Source organism: Anthonomus grandis, chromosome 18 (assembly GCF_022605725.1).
Source record: "Anthonomus grandis grandis chromosome 18, icAntGran1.3, whole genome shotgun sequence".
In the NCBI taxonomy this organism is placed as follows: Eukaryota; Metazoa; Arthropoda; class Insecta; order Coleoptera; family Curculionidae; genus Anthonomus; species Anthonomus grandis.
Genome location: NC_065563.1, coordinates 12,852,089 through 12,873,089, shown reverse-complemented (window position 1 = coordinate 12,873,089; position 21,001 = coordinate 12,852,089). Strand labels below are relative to the sequence as shown.

The window sequence follows — 21,001 nt, the reverse complement described above, 5'->3', positions numbered from 1 at the left end:
AACTTCATACGCGGCTGTCACTTGTCAAACTTCCCAAGCAGGGGCGTACTAAAGAGTGCGGAACTAACCCAGTCATTTCGTCAAATATTCTAAAAATATACACGTGTAAACTCGTCAGTAAACATTTTTTTTCCAGAGTGTTAAACCCAATACGAGCGTAGCGAAGTGAGAGAGAGAGAGAGCGGTTAAATGTAATATCCCGAGAAGGTGTTTAAAAACAGCCGAATTTCCTCTACTGTTACGAAAATAGTTCGAATTCACACTCGATTTTTTCGCAAAATATGCGGTTTAAAATGCTGACCGATAACTTTGTCTGAAGCGATAGTGACCGGCTGCAAGTAACACACATAATGCACCTTCCTGCTTTAATAATTGTGTTTATCGTTATTTGTGCCGTAAATAATGGTAAGTATTTTATTCCATATTAATTTCCTACACCCCTGAAGGCACCTACTTATTAAGTTTGCTTCATGACACATAACCTACAATTTAAAAAAATTGGCAACGCTGGTGAGTATAAGAGAGAGATAGAGTCTACTGGGACAACGTTGCCGCCTCAATCAAAAACTAACTTCTTACAGGCACGACAACGATCACGTGCTACTACTGCCACCAAACGTCAAAAGCTTGCAATAGCGGATACCCGGAGGAAATCCACCAGAAGAACTGCTCGGAGGACAAGTGTGCCACGATGCAATATGAGAGTGAGACACACCATACGTGTCTTGTAACGTTTTAATGATTCGACGTCCTTTTCTAGCTCAAATGCCGAGCAGGAAGGTGCTGGCCACGGTAAGGGACTGCGCCTACTTAACAGAGAGGGAGCTGCTCCACATGGTCTCCCCCGATAAGTCAAAGTTGGCCACGCTCATCAGATTCGAGGAGTGCGCTACGAATTTGTGTAATTTTTCTTTAAAAGTTCTCTCGGAAAAAATTCTGGTTATTGTATCGTTTGTTATAATAAAATGTTTTATGTGATGTACCTACGCCCCTGCGTTAGCATAAGTGACAGATGAGCACCGGTCAACTGTCAAAAATGTTTAAGGCAGGGACACACTTGATGTTGTATATCAATAAATAAATAAATGAATTTTTCAAAGTATTTAATTATATGTGGCGACGTAAACTAACCCCATTCAACTACAGTGTAAGTATAAATTCGATTTGTCTATTTTCGGACCGTTGATTGATTAGCTTGGTATGGGCAGCTGCCGAACGGAAATTGGGGCTATTTTCCTCATCATTATTTCATTAATTAGGTCCTGTTTGGATAGGTTAAACGTTATGGGTAGAAAAATCATGCTTCACTCTTCGGCCACGCCCTAAATTGGCTTGAAATGTCAGTTTTCTTAAGCCCACTACAGACGAGGATAACCAATTTATTAGAGTCGTGCAAATGAGAGGGAAAATCAGCAAAACAACCGCATTTAATTTATATCAGAGGTTGCAAGTGTATCCCGGTGCGTAAATAAAAAGTTACAACAAAAACTAAACGTTTTAGCGTCATTGACAACTGACATACAGTGTCATCTGTCACTATACAAGAATTGCGACGTTGTCACCTGTTAATCAATAATCGAATTTGACTTTTAGGGTTAATGAGTTATAACAGGCATTACGCATGAGCCGTAGGCAAAGTGAGTAAGACTCCTATGCTAATCCTATTAATAAGACAAGATAAGACGATCTTCAGCATATCCAGTCTGGATCATCTTGTAGATCAAGATCTCCTGGTAGAAATACTGTGAGATTAAAATGGACTAGTTGCTGGATATAGAAGCATAGTTGCCTGATCATCGTTTAAAGCAATTGTCCATGATTTGTGTGACTGAGAGAGAGAATCTTTATCAAAACAACCTTAAAAATGTTCAGCAGTATTTTCTTTAACGGTTTAAAATAACCATGGAATGACGTCACACTCACCTTAAATTAATAACAACATTGTAAATTAATCAAGCCTATAGTGCCATAAATATGCTCCTATAGTGATACAATCAATAAATTATTATTAGAGGCTACCGATAATAATTCCTTAATAGATTAACAGACAGTTGTTCGTCTGCTCGGTCAAAATGAAGTTTATCTCTTTCCTGTTCATCGTTCCCCTCGTAACCTTGGGGGTATATTCCCAAAGGACCATATTGAATTGCCACAGGTGCTTCGGCAACAGCTACTGCAACGATGCCGACCATCCAGACTTTAGGGCCAACGTGGCCAACGCCACTTGCAACTTCACGTAAGTAATATACGCATTAATTTATATAGTAAAATAAATAAATTACTTCTAGTAACACCCTTGGCCTAGACCCTTCTTTAGACCATCCCCTATGGTCCCACCTGCAGGAGGCGCTAAATAAAGAAACCGCTTTGATCGGTGAAGAGGCGTCCCCCCATACCTTCGAGGGAAACTGCGTCACCGCCACTGTATTCGAGCGTAAGCAAACTCCGCAACGAATATTTTATTTATTTATTTTAATTTTTTAGCCCACGACACCCACACTCTACGCTCGTGTATCATAAGGGATGTTACGGCCGGGGCCAATAGAACCTTATGCGAACTACTCGCCAGCGCGGTTCAGACCCAAAACGTCCATAATGGTACTTTTTCGTGTAGGGAGTGTAATCGTACCAATTTCTGTAATACGCACACGCTTAGGGTCGGAGATGGGGTGGGGGGAGGCGCCGGCACATGCGCAATCTCCCTGCTACTTATCGGTGTGATGAGTGCCATAAGGATTTTTAGTGTTTAGCAGGACGGTTCTGCTTAAAATAATAATTAAGGCAATAAATGCATTTTAGAAACATTGGAGAATTTTTTTTTTAAACCCACTTTTTGGGCTCATTTTCCCTCTCACTCGCACAAATCCTAGACGATCGCAATAAAATTATGATCCTCGTCTGTAGGGGGCTTAACTATATTAGAAAAGTGATTTTCCAAGTCTATTTAGGGCGTGGTCCAACAATGAAATGAGGTAGAAACTTACAAAATGTGTCCTTCAATAACCCACTTTTAGGGCTGTTTTTCCTTCTCACTCGCACAAATCCTGGACGATCGCAATAAAATTATGATCCTCGTCTGTAGGGGGCTTAACTATATTAGAAAAGTGATTTTCCAAGTCTATTTAGGGCGTGGTTGAAGATTGAAACGAGGTAGAAACCCAAAAAATGTCTTCTTAATTAACTCACTTTTTGGGCTGGTTTTCTCTCTCACTCTCACAAATCCTAGACGATCGCAATAAAATTATGATCCTCGTCTGTAGGGGACCTAACTACGTCAGAAAAGTGACTCTGCAAGTAAATTTAGGGCGTGGTCCAACAATGAAATGAGGTAGAAACTTATAAAATGTGTCCTTCATTAATCCACTTTTAGGGCTGATTTTCCCTCTCACTCCTACAAAACCTGGACGATCGCATTAAAATTACGATCCTCGTCTGAATTTAGCTTAATTACATAAGAAAAGTGACTTTCTAAGTCTATTTAGGGCGTGGTCGAAGATTGAAACGAGGTAGAAACCCAAAAAATGTCTTCTTAATTAACTCACTTTTTGGGCTGGTTTTCTCTCTCACTCTCACAAATCCTGGACGATCGCAATAAAATGAACATCTTCGTCTAAAGTGAGCTTAACTATATCAAAAAAGTGACCTTCCAAGACAATTAAGGGCGTGGTCGAAGATTTCAACGAGATAGAAACCCAAAAAAATTCTTCCTCATTAACCCACTTTTCGGGCTGATTTTCCTTCTCACTCCTACAAAACCAGGACGATCACAATAAAATTACGATCCTCGTCTGCAGTGGGCTTAAATACGCCAAAAAAGTCACATTTCAAGCCAACTTAGGGTGTGGCTACACGTCGAAACACGACAGAACCCATCCACGTCTTCTCTAACTCACTTGCTGACCCTCCATCGCACTCTTACAATGAAACTATAACAATTTATTCAGAAATGACCAAAGAACATTTCCATCGCACCCCCATCTACTTCCGGTTCTTGTTCCTCAAAACGAACACCCCCTCCAGCTTGCCGGGCAACACTTTAGGCCTCTTCCTCGTCGACTTCATCACCTCGAAAGTGGTGTAACTCTGGAACTTGGTGATCTTCGTGATGGCGTATCGGACCTCGCACTTCTTCGCGTCGCCCATGTCCTCCTCGATCCCGCTCACTTCATCCGGCTCGTTACTGCTGCTACGACTCTCATTGCACTCGCAAATCATTATGTTCTTCTTCTTGTTCTTCTTTGTTTGGCAACAGTTGCAACTCGGTCTCTTTTTATCGCACACGCATGAAGACATTTTTTTGTTCCGCAGCTGTTGTAGACAGGGACAAGAGGTCGAGCTGGAATCTCTCTTAGTAGTAGTAGTAGCAGTAAGAGTTTCACAATTGGCAACCTGGATGCGTAAAGTTTTCCCAGTTTTACTGGATATGCAGGTGTAGGAGGTGGAGGAGTCTTTTGTGTCCGACGAGGAGGTTTGACTGCCGCAGCAGCTGCACGGTCTCGATTTCGTTCTGGTGATCAGGCTGCTGGAACTTCCGCTTGAGCACGAGCAGGAGCTCTTTGAGTGGTCTGCAAGAGATGTAAATAACAACGAGCTTTAAGAAGAAGAAGAAGAATTTTACCTTTTTTCTCTTTTTGGGCAGTTTCCGCTTTCTTATGCTGATGGTGATCGTGCAACGACGCTGGACCATCGGACGAGTGAGCGTGAGTTGATGTTTCTTGATGGGACGACTCATGATGATGATGATGATGATGTGAAGATTCATGAGTAGAGGGAGCATGATGTGTGGAGGAAGGATGATGGTGTGAAGACTCATGGACGGACGGAGCATGCTGTGATGGTGCGTGATGATGAGAAGGTTCATGAATAGAAGTTGCATGATGATGTGAAGGTTCATGAATAGAAGTTGCGTGATGATGTGAAGGCTCGTGGACAGACGGTGAATGATGATGATGATGCGTTGATTCATGGATAGATGGAGCGTAATAAGAAGGCTCGTGAGTAGAGGGAGCATGCTGTGAAGATTTATGTATGGAGGGAGAATGATGGTGTGAAGGCTCATGAACGGACGGAGCATGCTGTGATGGTGCGTGATGATGAGAAGATTCATGAATAGAGGGGGAATGATGATGTGAAGACTCGTGGACAGATGAAGGATGATGAGGTGTCGGCACGAACGCTTCACCACCAAGCTTACATGGGTTGGAAGTGACACAAGGACCACAGGGAGTCGTTGTGGGAGGTTGAATGGGCCCCGGGGGGGATACGAAAGAGACGTAAGCGTCGAGGGAAGGGTCGTAGAAAGAGGGAGAAAGACACGCGGCGTGAGGAGGAAGGCACCCCGCAGGCTTAACGCACTCGCATTCCGCTTTGATGGGGTGACACTGGCAGGACTGTTCGCTGCTGGTCTGCGATTTGGCCTCGGAGCTGGAGGTGGTGGGCAGGTGAGTTTCCACTTCGCTCTCCTCGGTTTGGAAACCGGAGTTTTGGGACTCGGCCTCGGTTTGCGCCGTTCCGGTGGACTGGGTGACTTCCGTTGAGGCCGACTCTTCTTTGCTGTGTGAGAGAGAATTTTATTCAACTTCAACCTATTTTAGTATTATTTATTCTTGTTAGGAAACTAGGCTAATCAACAGCTATGCTTTAGTTTATCATTAAGTACGTCAACCTTAAATAGTCATATAGAAAGCATTTAAGGAATATTTCAATGAGTGCGACGACATTTTTGAAGTATTTTGCTATGTGAAAAATGATTAAGATCATCTTTGACGACCTGTAAAAAGTTCTCCAGTGGTACCATCAACTTGAAATAAATTTTTTAATAAAAAGTGAAGTTTTTTTAACAGTTTGTTGAAACTTTGACTAAATTCTAACAATTTTTGACAAAGTTATGAACGTTCTTGTACTGAAGGTCCAAAAAAACTGAAAAATTATTACCATCAACTTTGACGGCCTGTAAAAACTTCTCCAGTGGTACCATTAACCTGAAATAAATTTTTTAATAAAAAGTGAAGTTTTCTTAACGGTTTGTTGAAACTTTGACTAAATTTTAACAATTTTTGACGAAGTTATGAACGTTCTTGTACCGAAAGTCCAAAAAAACTAAAAAGTTGTTACGATCATCTTTGACGGCCTCTAAAATGCCCTCCAGTTGTACCATCAACTTGAAATAAATTTTTTAATAAAAAGTGAAGTTTTCTTAATGGTTTGTTGCAACTTTGCCTAAATTCTAACAATTTTTGACAAAGTTATGAATGTTCTTGTACTGAAGATCCAAAAAAACTGAAAAAATATTACCATCAACTTTGACGGCCTGTAAAAAGTTTTCCAGGAGTACCATCAACCTGAAATAAATTTTTTCATAAAAAGTGAAGGTTTCTTAATGGTTTGGTGAAACTTTGGCTAAATTTTAACAATTTTTGATGAAGTTATGAACGTTCTTGTACCGAAAGTCCAACAAAACTAAAAAAATATTACCATCAACTTTGACGGCCTGTAAAAAGTTCTCCAGTGGTACCATCAATCTTAAATAAATTTTTCAATAAAAAGTGAAGGTTTCTTAATGGTTTGTTGAAACTTTGACTAAATTTTAACAATTTTTGACGAAGTTATGAACGTTCTTGTACTGAAGGTCCAAAAAAACTGAAAAATTATTACCATCAACTTTGACGGCCTGTAAAAACTTCTCCAGTGGTACCATTAACCTGAAATAAATTTTTTAATAAAAAGTGAAGTTTTCTTAACGGTTTGTTGAAACTTTGACTAAATTTTAACAATTTTTGACGAAGTTATGAACGTTCTTATACCGAAAATCCAAAAAAACTGAAAAATTATTACCATCAACTTTGACGGCTTGTAAAAAGTTCTCCAGTGGTACCATCAATCTTAAATAAATTTTTCAATAAAAAGTGAAGGTTTCTTAATGGTTTGTTGAAACTTTGACTAAATTTTAACAATTTTTGACGAAGTTATGAACGTTCTTGTACTGAAGGTCCAAAAAAACTGAAAAATTATTACCATCAACTTTGACGGCCTGTAAAAACTTCTCCAGTGGTACCATTAACCTGAAATAAATTTTTTAATAAAAAGTGAAGTTTTCTTAACGGTTTGTTGAAACTTTGACTAAATTTTAACAATTTTTGACGAAGTTATGAACGTTCTTATACCGAAAATCCAAAAAAACTGAAAAATTATTACCATCAACTTTGACGGCTTGTAAAAAGTTCTCCAGTGGTACCATCAATCTTAAATAAATTTTTCAATAAAAAGTGAAGGTTTCTTAATGGTTTGTTGAAACTTTGACTAAATTTTAACAATTTTTGACGAAGTTATGAACGTTCTTGTACTGAAGGTCCAAAAAAACTGAAAAATTATTACCATCAACTTTGACGGCCTGTAAAAACTTCTCCAGTGGTACCATTAACCTGAAATAAATTTTTTAATAAAAAGTGAAGTTTTCTTAACGGTTTGTTGAAACTTTGACTAAATTTTAACAATTTTTGACGAAGTTATGAACGTTCTTGTACCGAAAGTCCAAAAAAACTAAAAAGTTGTTACGATCATCTTTGACGGCCTCTAAAATGCCCTCCAGTTGTACCATCAACTTGAAATAAATTTTTTAATAAAAAGTGAAGTTTTCTTAATGGTTTGTTGCAACTTTGCCTAAATTCTAACAATTTTTGACAAAGTTATGAATGTTCTTGTACTGAAGATCCAAAAAAACTGAAAAAATATTACCATCAACTTTGACGGCCTGTAAAAAGTTTTCCAGGAGTACCATCAACCTGAAATAAATTTTTTCATAAAAAGTGAAGGTTTCTTAATGGTTTGGTGAAACTTTGGCTAAATTTTAACAATTTTTGATGAAGTTATGAACGTTCTTGTACCGAAAGTCCAACAAAACTAAAAAAATATTACCATCAACTTTGACGGCCTGTAAAAAGTTCTCCAGTGGTACCATCAATCTTAAATAAATTTTTCAATAAAAAGTGAAGGTTTCTTAATGGTTTGTTGAAACTTTGACTAAATTTTAACAATTTTTGACGAAGTTATGAACGTTCTTGTACTGAAGGTCCAAAAAAACTGAAAAATTATTACCATCAACTTTGACGGCCTGTAAAAACTTCTCCAGTGGTACCATTAACCTGAAATAAATTTTTTAATAAAAAGTGAAGTTTTCTTAACGGTTTGTTGAAACTTTGACTAAATTTTAACAATTTTTGACGAAGTTATGAACGTTCTTATACCGAAAATCCAAAAAAACTGAAAAATTATTACCATCAACTTTGACGGCTTGTAAAAAGTTCTCCAGTGGTACCATCAATCTTAAATAAATTTTTCAATAAAAAGTGAAGGTTTCTTAATGGTTTGTTGAAACTTTGACTAAATTTTAACAATTTTTGACGAAGTTATGAACGTTCTTGTACTGAAGGTCCAAAAAAACTGAAAAATTATTACCATCAACTTTGACGGCCTGTAAAAACTTCTCCAGTGGTACCATTAACCTGAAATAAATTTTTTAATAAAAAGTGAAGTTTTCTTAACGGTTTGTTGAAACTTTGACTAAATTTTAACAATTTTTGACGAAGTTATGAACGTTCTTATACCGAAAATCCAAAAAAACTGAAAAATTATTACCATCAACTTTGACGGCTTGTAAAAAGTTCTCCAGGAGTACCATCAACCTGAAATAAATTTTTTAATAAAAAGTGAAGGTTTCTTAATGGTTTGTTGAAACTTTGACTAAATTTTAACAATTTTTGACGAAGTTATGAACGTTCTTGTACTGAAGGTCCAAAAAAACTGAAAAATTATTACCATCAACTTTGACGGCCTGTAAAAACTTCTCCAGTGGTACCATTAACCTGAAATAAATTTTTTAATAAAAAGTGAAGTTTTCTTAACGGTTTGTTGAAACTTTGACTAAATTTTAACAATTTTTGACGAAGTTATGAACGTTCTTATACCGAAAATCCAAAAAAACTGAAAAATTATTACCATCAACTTTGACGGCTTGTAAAAAGTTCTCCAGGAGTACCATCAACCTGAAATAAATTTTTTAATAAAAAGTGAAGGTTTCTTAATGGTTTGGTGAAACTTTGGCTAAATTTTAACAATTTTTGACGAAGTTATGAACGTTCTTGTACTGAAGGTCCAAAAAAACTGAAAAATTATTACCATCAACTTTGATGGCCTGTAAAAACTTCTCCAGTGGTACCATTAACCTGAAATAAATTTTTTAATAAAAAGTGAAGCTTTCTTAACGGTTTGTTGAAACTTTGACTAAATTTTAACAATTTTTGACGAAGTTATGAACGTTCTTGTACCGAAAGTCCAAAAAAACTAAAAAGTTGTTACGATCATCTTTGACGGCCTCTAAAATGCCCTCCAGTTGTACCATCAACTTGAAATAAATTTTTTAATAAAAAGTGAAGTTTTCTTAATGGTTTGTTGCAACTTTGCCTAAATTCTAACAATTTTTGACAAAGTTATGAATGTTCTTGTACTGAAGATCCAAAAAAACTGAAAAAATATTACCATCAACTTTGACGGCCTGTAAAAAGTTTTCCAGGAGTACCATCAACCTGAAATAAATTTTTTCATAAAAAGTGAAGGTTTCTTAATGGTTTGGTGAAACTTTGGCTAAATTTTAACAATTTTTGATGAAGTTATGAACGTTCTTGTACCGAAAGTCCAACAAAACTAAAAAAATATTACCATCAACTTTGACGGCCTGTAAAAAGTTCTCCAGTGGTACCATCAATCTTAAATAAATTTTTCAATAAAAAGTGAAGGTTTCTTAATGGTTTGTTGAAACTTTGACTAAATTTTAACAATTTTTGACGAAGTTATGAACGTTCTTGTACCGAAAGTCCAAAAAAACTGAAAAATTATTACCATCAACTTTGACGGCCTGTAAAAACTGCGATGACATTTTTCAAGTATTTTGCTGACTGTTGGTAATTAGGATAAGTGTGTTGAATAATATGTAATATGGAGACAACAAGTTGTTAATTTAGTCCGTGGGGACCAGTAGAACTTTTCTTACTTTTGTTAAAATTCATAATCTAAAACTCAATATTTCAAAAATTTTCAAAAAATTAATAATTATACCCTAAGGCAAACCCAAATACCGAATTTCATTCAAATCGGGCAAATACCAAAATTACCACATAAAATAATAATACCCATTAAATCCCGATTTGATTTTTTTCTTATCATTAGGACCCACTGTGTTGTAATTTTTGTCTAGCTAAATGCCTTGTATAGACCACTGTGTCGCATGAATATTATAATAATACACGGTAAATTCTAAAACTTTGCCGAATTGTCACGGCTAATAGAAAACGATTTGGTAAAAGATATGCACATATTCAGATTCTCCAGAGTCTCTTGAATAATTCCATACCAATTTCAGGAAGTTCTGGGCTATTTTAAGCATTTTATCAATGAAATTAGGAAGCAAGTCCGGGCCGCCGATTCATCTACGTTGACGCCATGTTGTCATAACCGCCATTAAAATTGGGCATAAACGTCAAAATCGACCATTTTCAGACGGTGTTTTAGGGTATAAAAAACGGTTTTTACCTTATGATTTGTACATGGAAAAACAGTATAAAGCCTTAGGAACAGATTAACATCAATTCTGGACCGATTCCAATCGGTTTTAGTAGTTAAATTTCGATTATAAAAAGGGTCTCTTTTCGGCCGTTTTCGTTGCCATGGAGACGCGGCCATGGCTGGCTTTGAGAATAGCCGGTGCGCAAGGTGATGTTGTCAAAACGGCCGCCATTAAAATTGGGCATAGACGTCAAAATCGACCATTTTCAGGCGGTGTTTTAGAGTATAAAAAAAGGTTTTTAACTTATGATTTGTATATGGAAAAATAGTATAAAGCCTTAGGAACCGATTAACATCAATTCTGGACCGATTCCAATCGGTTTTAATAGTTAAATTTCGATTATAAAAAGGGTCTTTTTTCGGCGTTTCGTTGCCATGGAGACGCGACCATATAGGCTTGTTGACACAGACCTTGTCCCTTTTACATTGGGTGCTGGACCACTTAGTTATTTCACCATGAGGGCTCCTACCGGTGTGTTGACGGTAAGACTGCCTCGTTGTAGCGGCTTATTTTTTGGGGTTTGGCGTAAATAATAGCGTTTTGCGAAAAAACGGTGGTATTTAAAGAAAAACGGTTTTTAATGAATTACAGTTAGATAGTTTCCGGTTGTCTCAGGAAAAAAATGGTTTTCGTAGGTGTCATAGGTATGCCGGTATTAAGCGTCAAAGACAAAAAAAGGTGTAGAGCAAAAACTACTCTACGTAGACGAGTGCAAATTATGTCAAAAATTAGGTTTTAGAAAATTGTTAAAATGCTAAAAGTTTGAATCTCTTAGGTGCCGCCAATAAAAAGTTATTAAGAAAAATCGGTCAAAAAAGGCTCAGACCAGGGTTCATATTTGTTTATGCAGCTCGCCCTGTATAATACCTAGCGACGTGAATAATACCTCTATTTAATCCTAAAGGATTAAGCTTTCAAACAGTATAAACAAAAAAAAATAAAAAAAATTTTAGTAGTAGAAAAAAAATTATTTCTCAAAAAACTCACTTTTTTCCCAAAAAAAAAAAAAAAATCAAGTTTGAGCTCGTTTATCTCGGAAGCAGTCACTGTTTGCCAAAAATAGTTTCAACAAAAAAGACAGCCACATTCACGTAGAAAAGCGCCGTTTCATCCGCATCATCATGAAGGTCACCGTTAAGGCCCCACAACCGTTTAAGTACCGCGCAAAAAGTTAAAATTTCATTCACCCAAAAATCCCACTTCTAGAGGGTTTATCTTAAAAAGCGCCCTTTGGGAGCAGCCTTTCATAGAGGCCTTTGAGGTCATTGAGTTTCAGAAAATTCGACCCGGTCAGTTTTCACAAACCGTTGCCGCAACCGTTTTTTGCCACGCCCAAAAAAAAACCTTCTCACATTAAACAGTGAAAATTAGTAAAAAAAATTCGCCATAGAAGAAAAGTTATTAGCGTTTATGTGACGCAGGGTCCATAACGTAACATAAGTTAGTGGAAGAACCAAGAAGGTTTTTGTTTCATTTAACAGAGGGAGGATGCTTACGTGACGGCACTGACGTAACTATCTTCCTTCTCCTCGGTCTCCCTGAAAGACAAACCAAATTTAACCCAAAAAGGGAAAATTGTGACGTCATCGTAATTGCTCACGCAGATTGCTCCTCCGGATATCCGGTGACCACGGACTCGCTTCGTTCTGGTTCGTTGAAACTCTCGCTCCGTACGCTGGGGTAGGGAGAGGACACTTGCTCGGAGGGTTCACTCCTGTAGCTGGACACCTCTGGATCAGGTTCAGGGCTGAAAATAGTACGTAAGCACGAGTCTCGAAAGGGAAACCGTGCACTTACGGGGGTTTGATGCTGTGCACGCTAGCCGGCGGTTCTTCTGGACAAACCTCTGCCATGCTAAAGAGCGCCTGTAGACCAGCGAGGATCTGCTCGTCTACAGTGGGGCCGAGTAGGGCCCCGTAGATGTCCGGACCACACTCGCACTCCTGAAACAATTAGACACTTTTTATAATGGATCAGAAGGTGCTGGATTAACGTACCTCTGGTCTCGGGTATTTCTTCTTCATCGCTTGACCCGAGGTGCCTCCTCGGTTCGTATCGAAACTCCTTGACCTTTAAATAAAATAAATAATTAAAAAGGAAATTGTGGATAACTTCGGTTTTATTACCGGGAGTGCACCGGTGCGGTCCTGGGGCTCATCGGCTGCTGTAAGCTGCGACTGCGTTCGCTTCTCCTGCTACCCGAGTAGTACGAGGACGAACTGTACCCTGAAAGTTTCACAGTAGTATTTTGGAAACTCTTATTTGGGAAATTATTACCTGAAGTTCTCTGGGACATTTTAGTAATAATTAATGCGTTTACACTGTGAATTTTCCTTGTGCGGGTACCGAAAAGGGTTTGAAGGGTGTCACTTTTTTTTTTTTTGACATAATAAATAACCTTCGATTCGGCCCGGGATCTAAGAAAACCGAACGTAAAATAATAGTAAAATGCCAAAGGAGCAAGAGAGAGAGAGTGAGTGTGTATAATGTATATGTGCCTCGGCCCCACTGACACAGTGACTTCTCTCTTCGCGGTGAATTTACTCAGTCAGTGTGCCAACCACCACACGTAACCCGCTTCTTCTTATCATACGGCGGGTCAGGAAGTGATCGGATCTCAGCTGTTCTTTTTTCCTCCATTAATCCGTTCGTTGTGTGCGTTTTATGACGTGGAGGTTGACCAGCAATCGGGAGTTTCGTCGATGTTCCATATGTGCGGTGAAGTCATGACGTTGCCTTAAGTAGGTAAGTTCCGTCTGTACCTTCATTAGAGCTGTCTGTTTAATAGTCGAGTAGATTCATTTCAGTACAATTTCTTGTGTAAGTCTTGTTACATTTGCCCTCCCCATCGAGTTTCACGATTTTTGTGATTAAATTAAGAGACCTTTTGACGTTCTTACTGATGACCATGCACTTAGTACAATTCAGGGCTTGTCAACAATGTACACAGAACTTCGGCCATTGAAATAATTGTACTAAAACCATCTTAAACAAGCAATTTTCAATTTTTATCAACATTCTCTTCTATAGACTTTGTTCTACTATCGACGACTATAATAAAAACGTTACTTTACTTCAGGTTGGAATTCTCCTGGACACACCTTCTTCCGGATCGTTTTGTCATGCCCGAAAATTGCAAATCGATGATGACTCTAAGGGACGCCAACAACAACAACACGTACCCGGTTCCAGTCAATGGGAACGTTAACAGGAATGGAAACTTACCCGGGAAGAAACCGAAGAGCATCCAGGTCACCGCCAAGGTCCTGTTTGGGTCCGTGCACGCCATTAATCGCCTCAAGGAAACCGAAAAGAATGCAAAAGAGAATAATAAGCGGCTCTAAATGGGGGCACAAGGAGTAGGTATCTCTCCTAGAGAGAGGGTTGCCTATCTGCATCGAGATATTGAACTATAGGCAACCGGCTTAATTAAAATAAAAATGATTTATTTACACAATATGTTTGTATTATAATAGACTTTATATTATTTATTGTATTACGTTTTAAACTTGCCTATATATAACAATTATATTTTATAAATAATAAACACATGATTATTTTAATTATTTTCAATTCTATCCTGGACCAGTTCGGACGTCCCTGCATTTTAAGAATCTATCTCATAAAGCCATCCTTGTCTCGCTCACTATAAAAGACGCGAACAGGGAAGCCGCATAATCGCCCTAGGACGGTTGACGCGTGCCAACTGTTCCCGCATAAAGAGCATTAATTAATGTTTAATCAACTCGCTTATTAGGATCATCTTTGACGGCCTGTAAAAGGTTTTTCAGTGGTACCATCAACCTGAAATAATTTTTTTAATAAAAAGTGAAGTTTTCTTAATGGTTTGTTGCAACTTTGCCTAAATTCTAACAATTTTTGACAAAGTTATGAACGTTCTTGTACTGAAGGTCCAAAAAAACTGAAAAAATATTACCATCAACTTTGACGGCCTGTAAAAAGTTCTCCAGTGGTACCATCAACCTGAAATAAATTTTTCAATAAAAAGTGAAGGTTTCTTAATGGTTTGGTGAAACTTTGGCTAAATTTTAACAATTTTTGATGAAGTTATGAACGTTCTTGTACCGAAAGTCCAAAAAAACTGAAAAATTATTACCATCAACTTTGACGGCCTGTAAAAACTTCTCCAATTGTACCATCAACCTGAAATAATTTTTTTAATAAAAAGTGAAGTTTTCTTAACCGTTTGGTGAAACTTTGACTAAATTTTGACAATTTTTGACGAAGTTATGAACGTTTTTGTACTAAAGGTCCTAAAAAACTGAAAAATTATTACCATCAACTTTGACGGCCTGTAAAAAGTTTTCTAGTAGTACCATCAACTTGAAATAAATTTTTTAATAAAAAGTGAAGTTTTCTTAATGGTCTAATGAAACTTTGACTAAATTTTAACAATTTTTGACGAAGTTGTGAACGTTCTTGTACAGAAGGTCCAAAAAAACTGAAAAATTATTACCATCAACTTTGACGGCCTGTAAAAAGTTCTCCAGTGGTACTATCAACCTGAAATAAATTTTTTAATAAAAAGTGAAGTTTTCTTAACCGTTTGTTGAAACTTTGACTAAATTTTGACAATTTTTGAAAAAGTTATGAACGTTCTCGTACCGAAGGTCCTAAAAATGTGAAAAATTATTACCATCAACTTTGACGGCCTGTAAAAAATTTTCTAGTAGCACCATTAACTTGAAATAAATTTTTTAATAAAAAGTGAAGTTTTCTTAATGGTCTAATGAAACTTTGACTAAATTTTAACAATTTTTGACGAAGTTATGAACGTTCTTGTACTGAAGGTCCTAAAAAACTGAAAAAATATTACCATCAACTTTGATGGCCTGTAAAAAGTTCTCCAGGAGTACCATCAACCTGAAATAAATTTTTTAATAAAAAGTGAAGTTTTCTTAACAGTTCGTTGAAACTTTGCCTCAATTTTAACAATTTTTGACGAAGTTGTGAACGTTTTTGTACCAAAGGTCCAAAAAAACTGAAAAATTGTTACGATCAACTTTGACGGCCTGTAAAAAGTTCTCTAGTTGTACCATCAACCTGAAATAAATTTTTTAATAAAAAGTGAAGTTTTCTTAACGATTTAATGAAACTTTGACTAAATTTTAACAATTTTTGACGAACATATAAACGTTCTTGTACTAAAAGTCCAAAAAAACTGAAAAAATATTACCATCAACTTTGACGGCTTGTAAAAAGTTCTCCAGTGGTACCGTCAATTTGAAATAATTTTTTTAATAAAAAGTGAAGTTTTCTTAACCGTTTGGTGAAACTTTGACTAAATTTTGACAATTTTTGACGAAGTTATGAACGTTCTTGTACTGAAGGTCCTAAAAATGTGAAAAATTATTACCATCAACTTTGACGGCCTGTAAAAAGTTCTCCAGTTGTACCATCAACCTGAAATAAATTTTTTAATAAAAAGTGAAGTTTTCTTAAGGGTTTGTTGAAACTTTGACTAAATTTTGAGAATTTTTGACGAAGTTATGAACGTTCTTGTACTGAGGGTCCTAAAAAACAGAAAAATTATTACCATCAACTTTGACGGCCTGTAAAAAGTTCTCCAGTGGTACTATCAACCTGAAATAAATTTTTTAATAAAAAGTGAAGTTTTCTTAACAGTTTGTTGAAACTTTCACTAAATTTTGATAATTTTTGACGAAGTTATGAACGTTCTTGTACCGAAGGTCCTAAAAATGTGAAAAATTATTACCATCAACTTTGACGGCCTGTAAAAAGTTCTCCAGTAGTACCATTAACTTGAAATAAATTTTTTAATAAAAAGTGAAGTTTTCTTAATGGTCTAATGAAACTTTGACTAAATTTTGACAATTTTTGACGAAGTTGTGAACGTTCTTGTACAGAAGGTCCAAAAAAACTGAAAAATTATTACCATCAACTTTGACGGCCTGTAAAAAGTTCTCCAGTTGTACTATCAACCTGAAATAATTTTTTTAATAAAAAGTGAAGTTTTTTTAACGGTTTGTTGAAACTTTAACTAAATTTTGACAATTTTTGATGAAGTTATGAACGTTCTTGTACAGAAGGTCCAAAAAAACTGAAAAATTATTACCATCAACTTTGACGGCCTGTAAAAAGTTCTCCAGTGGTACTATCAACCTGAAATAAATTTTTTAATAAAAAGTGAAGTTTTCTTAACCGTTTGTTGAAACTTTGACTAAATTTTGACAATTTTTGAAAAAGTTATGAACGTTCTCGTACCGAAGGTCCTAAAAATGTGAAAAATTATTACCATCAACTTTGACGGCCTGTAAAAAATTTTCTAGTAGCACCATTAACTTGAAATAAATTTTTTAATAAAAAGTGAAGTTTTCTTAATGGTCTAATGAAACTTTGACTAAATTTTAACAATTTTTGACGAAGTTATGAACGTTCTTGTACTGAAGGTCCTAAAAAACTGAAAAAATATTACCATCAACTTTGATGGCCTGTAAAAAGTTCTCCAGGAGTACCATCAACTTGAAATAAATTTTTTAATAAAAAGTGAAGTTTTCTTAATGGTCTAATGAAACTTTGACTAAATTTTAACAATTTTTGACGAAGTTATGAACGTTCTTGTACCGAAGGTCCTAAAAATGTGAAAAATTTTTACCATCAACTTTGACGGCCTGTAAAAAGTTCTCCAGTTGTACCATCAACCTGAAATAAATCTTTAAATAAAAAGTGAAGTTTTCTTAATGGTCTAATGAAACTTTGACTAAATTTTAACAATTTTTGACGAAGTTATTAACGTTCTTGTACTGAAGGTCCTAAAAAACTGAAAAATTATTACCGTCAACTTTGACGGCCTGTAAAAAGTTCTCCAGTGGTACCATCAACCTGGAATAAATTTTTTAATAAAAAGTGAAGTTTTCTTAATGGTTTAATGAAACTTTGACTAAATTTTAACAATTTTTGACGAAGTTATAAACGTTCTTGTACCAAAGGTCCTAAAAAACTGAAAAATTATTACCATCAACTTTGACGGCCTGTAAAAAGTTCTCCTGTGGTACTATCAACCTGAAATAAATTTTTTAATAAAAAGTGAAGTTTTCTTAACAGTTTGTTGAAATTTTGACTAAATTTTAACAATTTTTGACGAAGTTATGAACGTTCTTGTACTGAAGGTCCTAAAAAACTGAAAAATTATTACCATCAACTTTGATGGCCTGTAAAAAGTTCTCCAGGAGTACCATCAACTTGAAATAAATTTTTTAATAAAAAGTGAAGTTTTCTTAACGGTTTGTTGAAATTTTGACTAAATTTTAACAATTTTTGACGAAGTTATGAACGTTCTTGTACTGAAGGATCTAAAAAAGTTGAAAAATTATTACCATCAACTTTGACTTATTTTACATTTAAAGTGGTAAATTGACGCCATTTTGTATTAACAATCCAAGATGGCTCCCATTTTAGAGTATGAAAAAATATTTTTTCATTATATTTAAAGTCTCCCTAAAACCTCGAAAGTAAAAAAAAAATTGCGGACCAGTTTGGACGTTCCAGCACTCTAATAATCTATCGCATATAGCCGTCCTTGTTCCACCCATTGCAAAACATGCGATAAAAAAAAGTGCAAAGTGGCCCATGGACTGTTGACGCGTGCCAACTGTTCCCGAATAATATTCAGTAAAACTGATCTAGAAACTCATTAAAAAGGGACTTTTTTGCAAAAAATGGTTGCTACGGACACTACGAACTTTGACCATCCCGTATATGTACATAAAAGTGAACATTACGTGTCTTTTGTACAGTAAAACTCGACATAAAAATGGACGACGTTAATATATTAAGTGGGCTCGTTGTCCGTCTCACTCACACTCATGCACTTGTCTCGTTGCGGGTTGACAGTTACATATACTGCTCGCAAAAAATTAATATTTATATAATATTGAAAAGTGGCAAAATATTATCGGGCCCTTGATATATTTAAATAACCGTTAAAATCGTTTAGGGGCCATTTTGCATTTCATCGATGTATCGAATGTATTGCAATGAGTGGGACCAGGATGGCATTAACCTTACTTAGGGGTTTTAGGTGTTTGAGGTTAACTGTCAAAAATTATGCAATAATTTTTAGTTTCTTCCAGGCAGTTGAAGTAATTTTATGTGGTATGTGGGCGCCATTTTGTAATAGGAATCCAAGATGGCGCACAGGCTAAAATGTCAAAAAATACGGTTTAATGAAGAAAAAAAGGACTGTTGGGTAAATTATAAGCTTCAAATTTGCCATGTATGTACATTAAAGTGGGAAACGTTCCTTTTTAAATGGATAAAAAACGGCTTATTTTGGCGCTTACCATTGTAATAATTCTTTTAGGTTAAATAAGGTTATTATCCATCTCACTCCCACTTGACTGTCAATTGGTACACAATATTATTTTTTGACATAATCCATTCTTATCTTAGATAACCTTCACAAGATGGTATTAGGTATTTATTAAGCACCTAAAGTGTTTCTTATTTAACGTAGTAAATGGGTGCCATTTTGTATCAAAAATCCAAGATGGCGCCCAGTTTGGAGTGTCAAAAAATCTATTTTGTTAGGAAGAATAGAAAAATCGAAGGTTCTCGTTAAATTGTGACGCTACTTTTCGCAATTTAACCAGCAGCTTTGATTTTTCTGTTCGCCTTGAAGAAGGCCTAATATAGGCCGAAACGTTGAATGAAAGAAAGATGGTTTGGATTTTAATCGACCAAACTTAACTCTTAAAATTAACGTAATTTTTCCTATTTAAAGTGGTAAATGGACGCCATTTTGTAATAAATATAAAATTAATAAGATGGCGCCCAGGTGAAAGTGTCAAAGAATTCGGTTAATTTAAAAAAAAAAATAACGCGGACCAGTTCGCGTGTCCTACAATTTTGATAAATTACCGCATATAGCCATCCTTGTTCCACTCATTGCGAAACACGAAATGGAAATAGCTACAAAGTGGGCCACGGACGGTTGACGCGTGCCAACTGTTCCCGAATAATATTCAACAATAATCGATGAAACTGGTGTAGAAATTCTGAATTTTTTGTAAAAAAACGTTGCTACGGGCACTACAGGCTTTGAACTATCCGTATACGTAGTAAAAATGAGTAATACGTGTCAATTATACCATAAAACACGTCATAGAAAATGGGCGATTTTGACATTTACCATATTAACTGATCTTGATCAGTTGGGACCAGTAGAAAAGCTTTTGGCCAAAGGAAACTAATTCAAAAAAGAATTAAATTTATTAGAGGTTGTTTAATAGGTGCTGCCCCGGCTACGTGGTGAGTTAAACGACTATTTGTTTTTACGGTTTTTGGGGTATCATTCTTCCAAGAGCTCCGCTCTACTCTTTTCATTCGGCCGTCTAAGATTGGCGATCCAAGTGACAAGCAACTCGTAAAATTGACAGATGAGCTTGAGCAATGAGTTTTGTATTCTCCCTATTCACCTTTCCCCTAAATAAACCCAAAATAGCAAATTTCAATCAAATCGAGCAAGTAACAAAAAATTCCACATAAAATAATAATACCGATTAGATTTTTTTTTTATCATTAGGACCCACTGTGTTGTAATTTTTGTCTAGCGAAATGCCTTGTATAGACCACTGTTTCGCATTAATATAATACACGGTAAATTCTAAAATGTTAAAATTTTGCCGAATTATCACGGCTAAAAGAACCCGATTTGGTAAAAGATATGCACATATTCGGATTCTCCAGAGTCTCTTGAATAATTCCGTATCAATTTCAGGAAGTTCTGAGCTATTTTAAGCATTTTATCAATGAAATTAGGAAGCAAGTCCGAGAGCCGATTCATCCACGTTGACGCCATGTTGTCATAACCGCCATTAAAATTGGGCATAAACGTCAAAATCGACCATTTTCAGACGATGTTTTAAGGTATAAAAAAAGGTTTTTGCCTTATGATTTGTACATGGAAAAATAGTATGAAGCCTTAGGAACAGATTAACATCAATTCTGGACCGATTCCAATCAGTTTTAGTAGTTAAATTTCGATTATAAAAAGGGTCTTTTTTCCGCGAAAATCACCGTTTCCGTTGCCATGGAGACGCGGCCATGGCTGGCTTTGAGAATAGCCGGTGCGCAAGGTGATGTTGTCAAAACGGCCGCCATTAAGATTGGGCATAAACGTCAAAATCGACCATTTTCAGACAATCCATAATACTTATATTATGGATTGTGTACTTTATGTAAAAAAGTTTAAATGTCTGTTACCGTCTATCTACGTCCAAAACTTCTAGACAGTCTTATTTATGACGAAATTGATTTTTATTGCGCAGAACTTCTGGTGGGTGAACGGCATGGCATCAGTCATTGCATGTCTGCTATTACAAACTTGATATTGGGTATGTA

General features: G+C 36.1%; 4 protein-coding genes across 16 annotated transcripts in view; 2 read left to right on the top strand and 2 right to left on the bottom strand.

Moving 5' to 3' along the window:
* Positions 1–21,001, bottom strand: part of LOC126746775 (group XIIA secretory phospholipase A2-like) — a 149,905-nt gene that overhangs the window by 7,977 nt on the left and 120,927 nt on the right. The gene's annotated exons all lie outside the window — the stretch shown is intronic.
* LOC126746796 (uncharacterized) lies at positions 142–1,090 on the top strand. Its single transcript, XM_050455193.1, has 3 exons — positions 142–405; positions 582–704; positions 761–1,090. Exons 1-3 carry the CDS (start codon positions 351–353, stop codon positions 976–978), a joined length of 396 nt encoding a protein of 131 aa, XP_050311150.1. The 5' UTR covers positions 142–350; the 3' UTR covers positions 979–1,090.
* Positions 2,035–2,804, top strand: LOC126746794 (uncharacterized). The gene is made up of 3 exons (XM_050455191.1): positions 2,035–2,236; positions 2,289–2,434; positions 2,485–2,804. The coding sequence occupies exons 1-3, from the start codon at positions 2,073–2,075 to the stop codon at positions 2,748–2,750; spliced, it is 576 nt and encodes a 191-aa protein (XP_050311148.1). The 5' UTR covers positions 2,035–2,072; the 3' UTR covers positions 2,751–2,804.
* LOC126746769 (serine-rich adhesin for platelets-like) lies at positions 3,922–13,050 on the bottom strand. The gene is made up of 8 exons (XM_050455123.1): positions 12,896–13,050; positions 12,745–12,844; positions 12,616–12,688; positions 12,416–12,561; positions 12,219–12,365; positions 12,115–12,156; positions 4,619–5,553; positions 3,922–4,565 (listed from the first exon to the last, which is right to left on the bottom strand). The coding sequence occupies exons 1-8, from the start codon at positions 12,912–12,914 to the stop codon at positions 3,979–3,981; spliced, it is 2,049 nt and encodes a 682-aa protein (XP_050311080.1). The 5' UTR covers positions 12,915–13,050; the 3' UTR covers positions 3,922–3,978.

What these genes read in the sequence shown, in the direction of transcription:
- LOC126746796 (XM_050455193.1), top strand. Translation starts at nt 351, where the DNA reads ATGCACCTTCCTGCTTTAATAATTGTGTTTATCGTTATTTGTGCCGTA. An exon ending in TATTTGTGCCGTAAATAATG is followed by an intron (nt 406 to 581) that starts GTAAGTATTTTA and finishes AACTTCTTACAG; the next exon opens with GCACGACAACGATCACGTGC. An exon ending in TGCCACGATGCAATATGAGA is followed by an intron (nt 705 to 760) that starts GTGAGACACACC and finishes GTCCTTTTCTAG; the next exon opens with CTCAAATGCCGAGCAGGAAG.
- LOC126746769 (XM_050455123.1), bottom strand. An exon ending in ACCGCACCGGTGCACTCCCG is followed by an intron (nt 12,689 to 12,744) that starts GTAATAAAACCG and finishes TTTTATTTAAAG; the next exon opens with GTCAAGGAGTTTCGATACGA. An exon ending in AGAAATACCCGAGACCAGAG is followed by an intron (nt 12,562 to 12,615) that starts GTACGTTAATCC and finishes TAATTGTTTCAG; the next exon opens with GAGTGCGAGTGTGGTCCGGA.
- LOC126746794 (XM_050455191.1), top strand. Translation starts at nt 2,073, where the DNA reads ATGAAGTTTATCTCTTTCCTGTTCATCGTTCCCCTCGTAACCTTGGGG. An exon ending in AACGCCACTTGCAACTTCAC is followed by an intron (nt 2,237 to 2,288) that starts GTAAGTAATATA and finishes AATTACTTCTAG; the next exon opens with TAACACCCTTGGCCTAGACC. An exon ending in CACCGCCACTGTATTCGAGC is followed by an intron (nt 2,435 to 2,484) that starts GTAAGCAAACTC and finishes TTAATTTTTTAG; the next exon opens with CCCACGACACCCACACTCTA.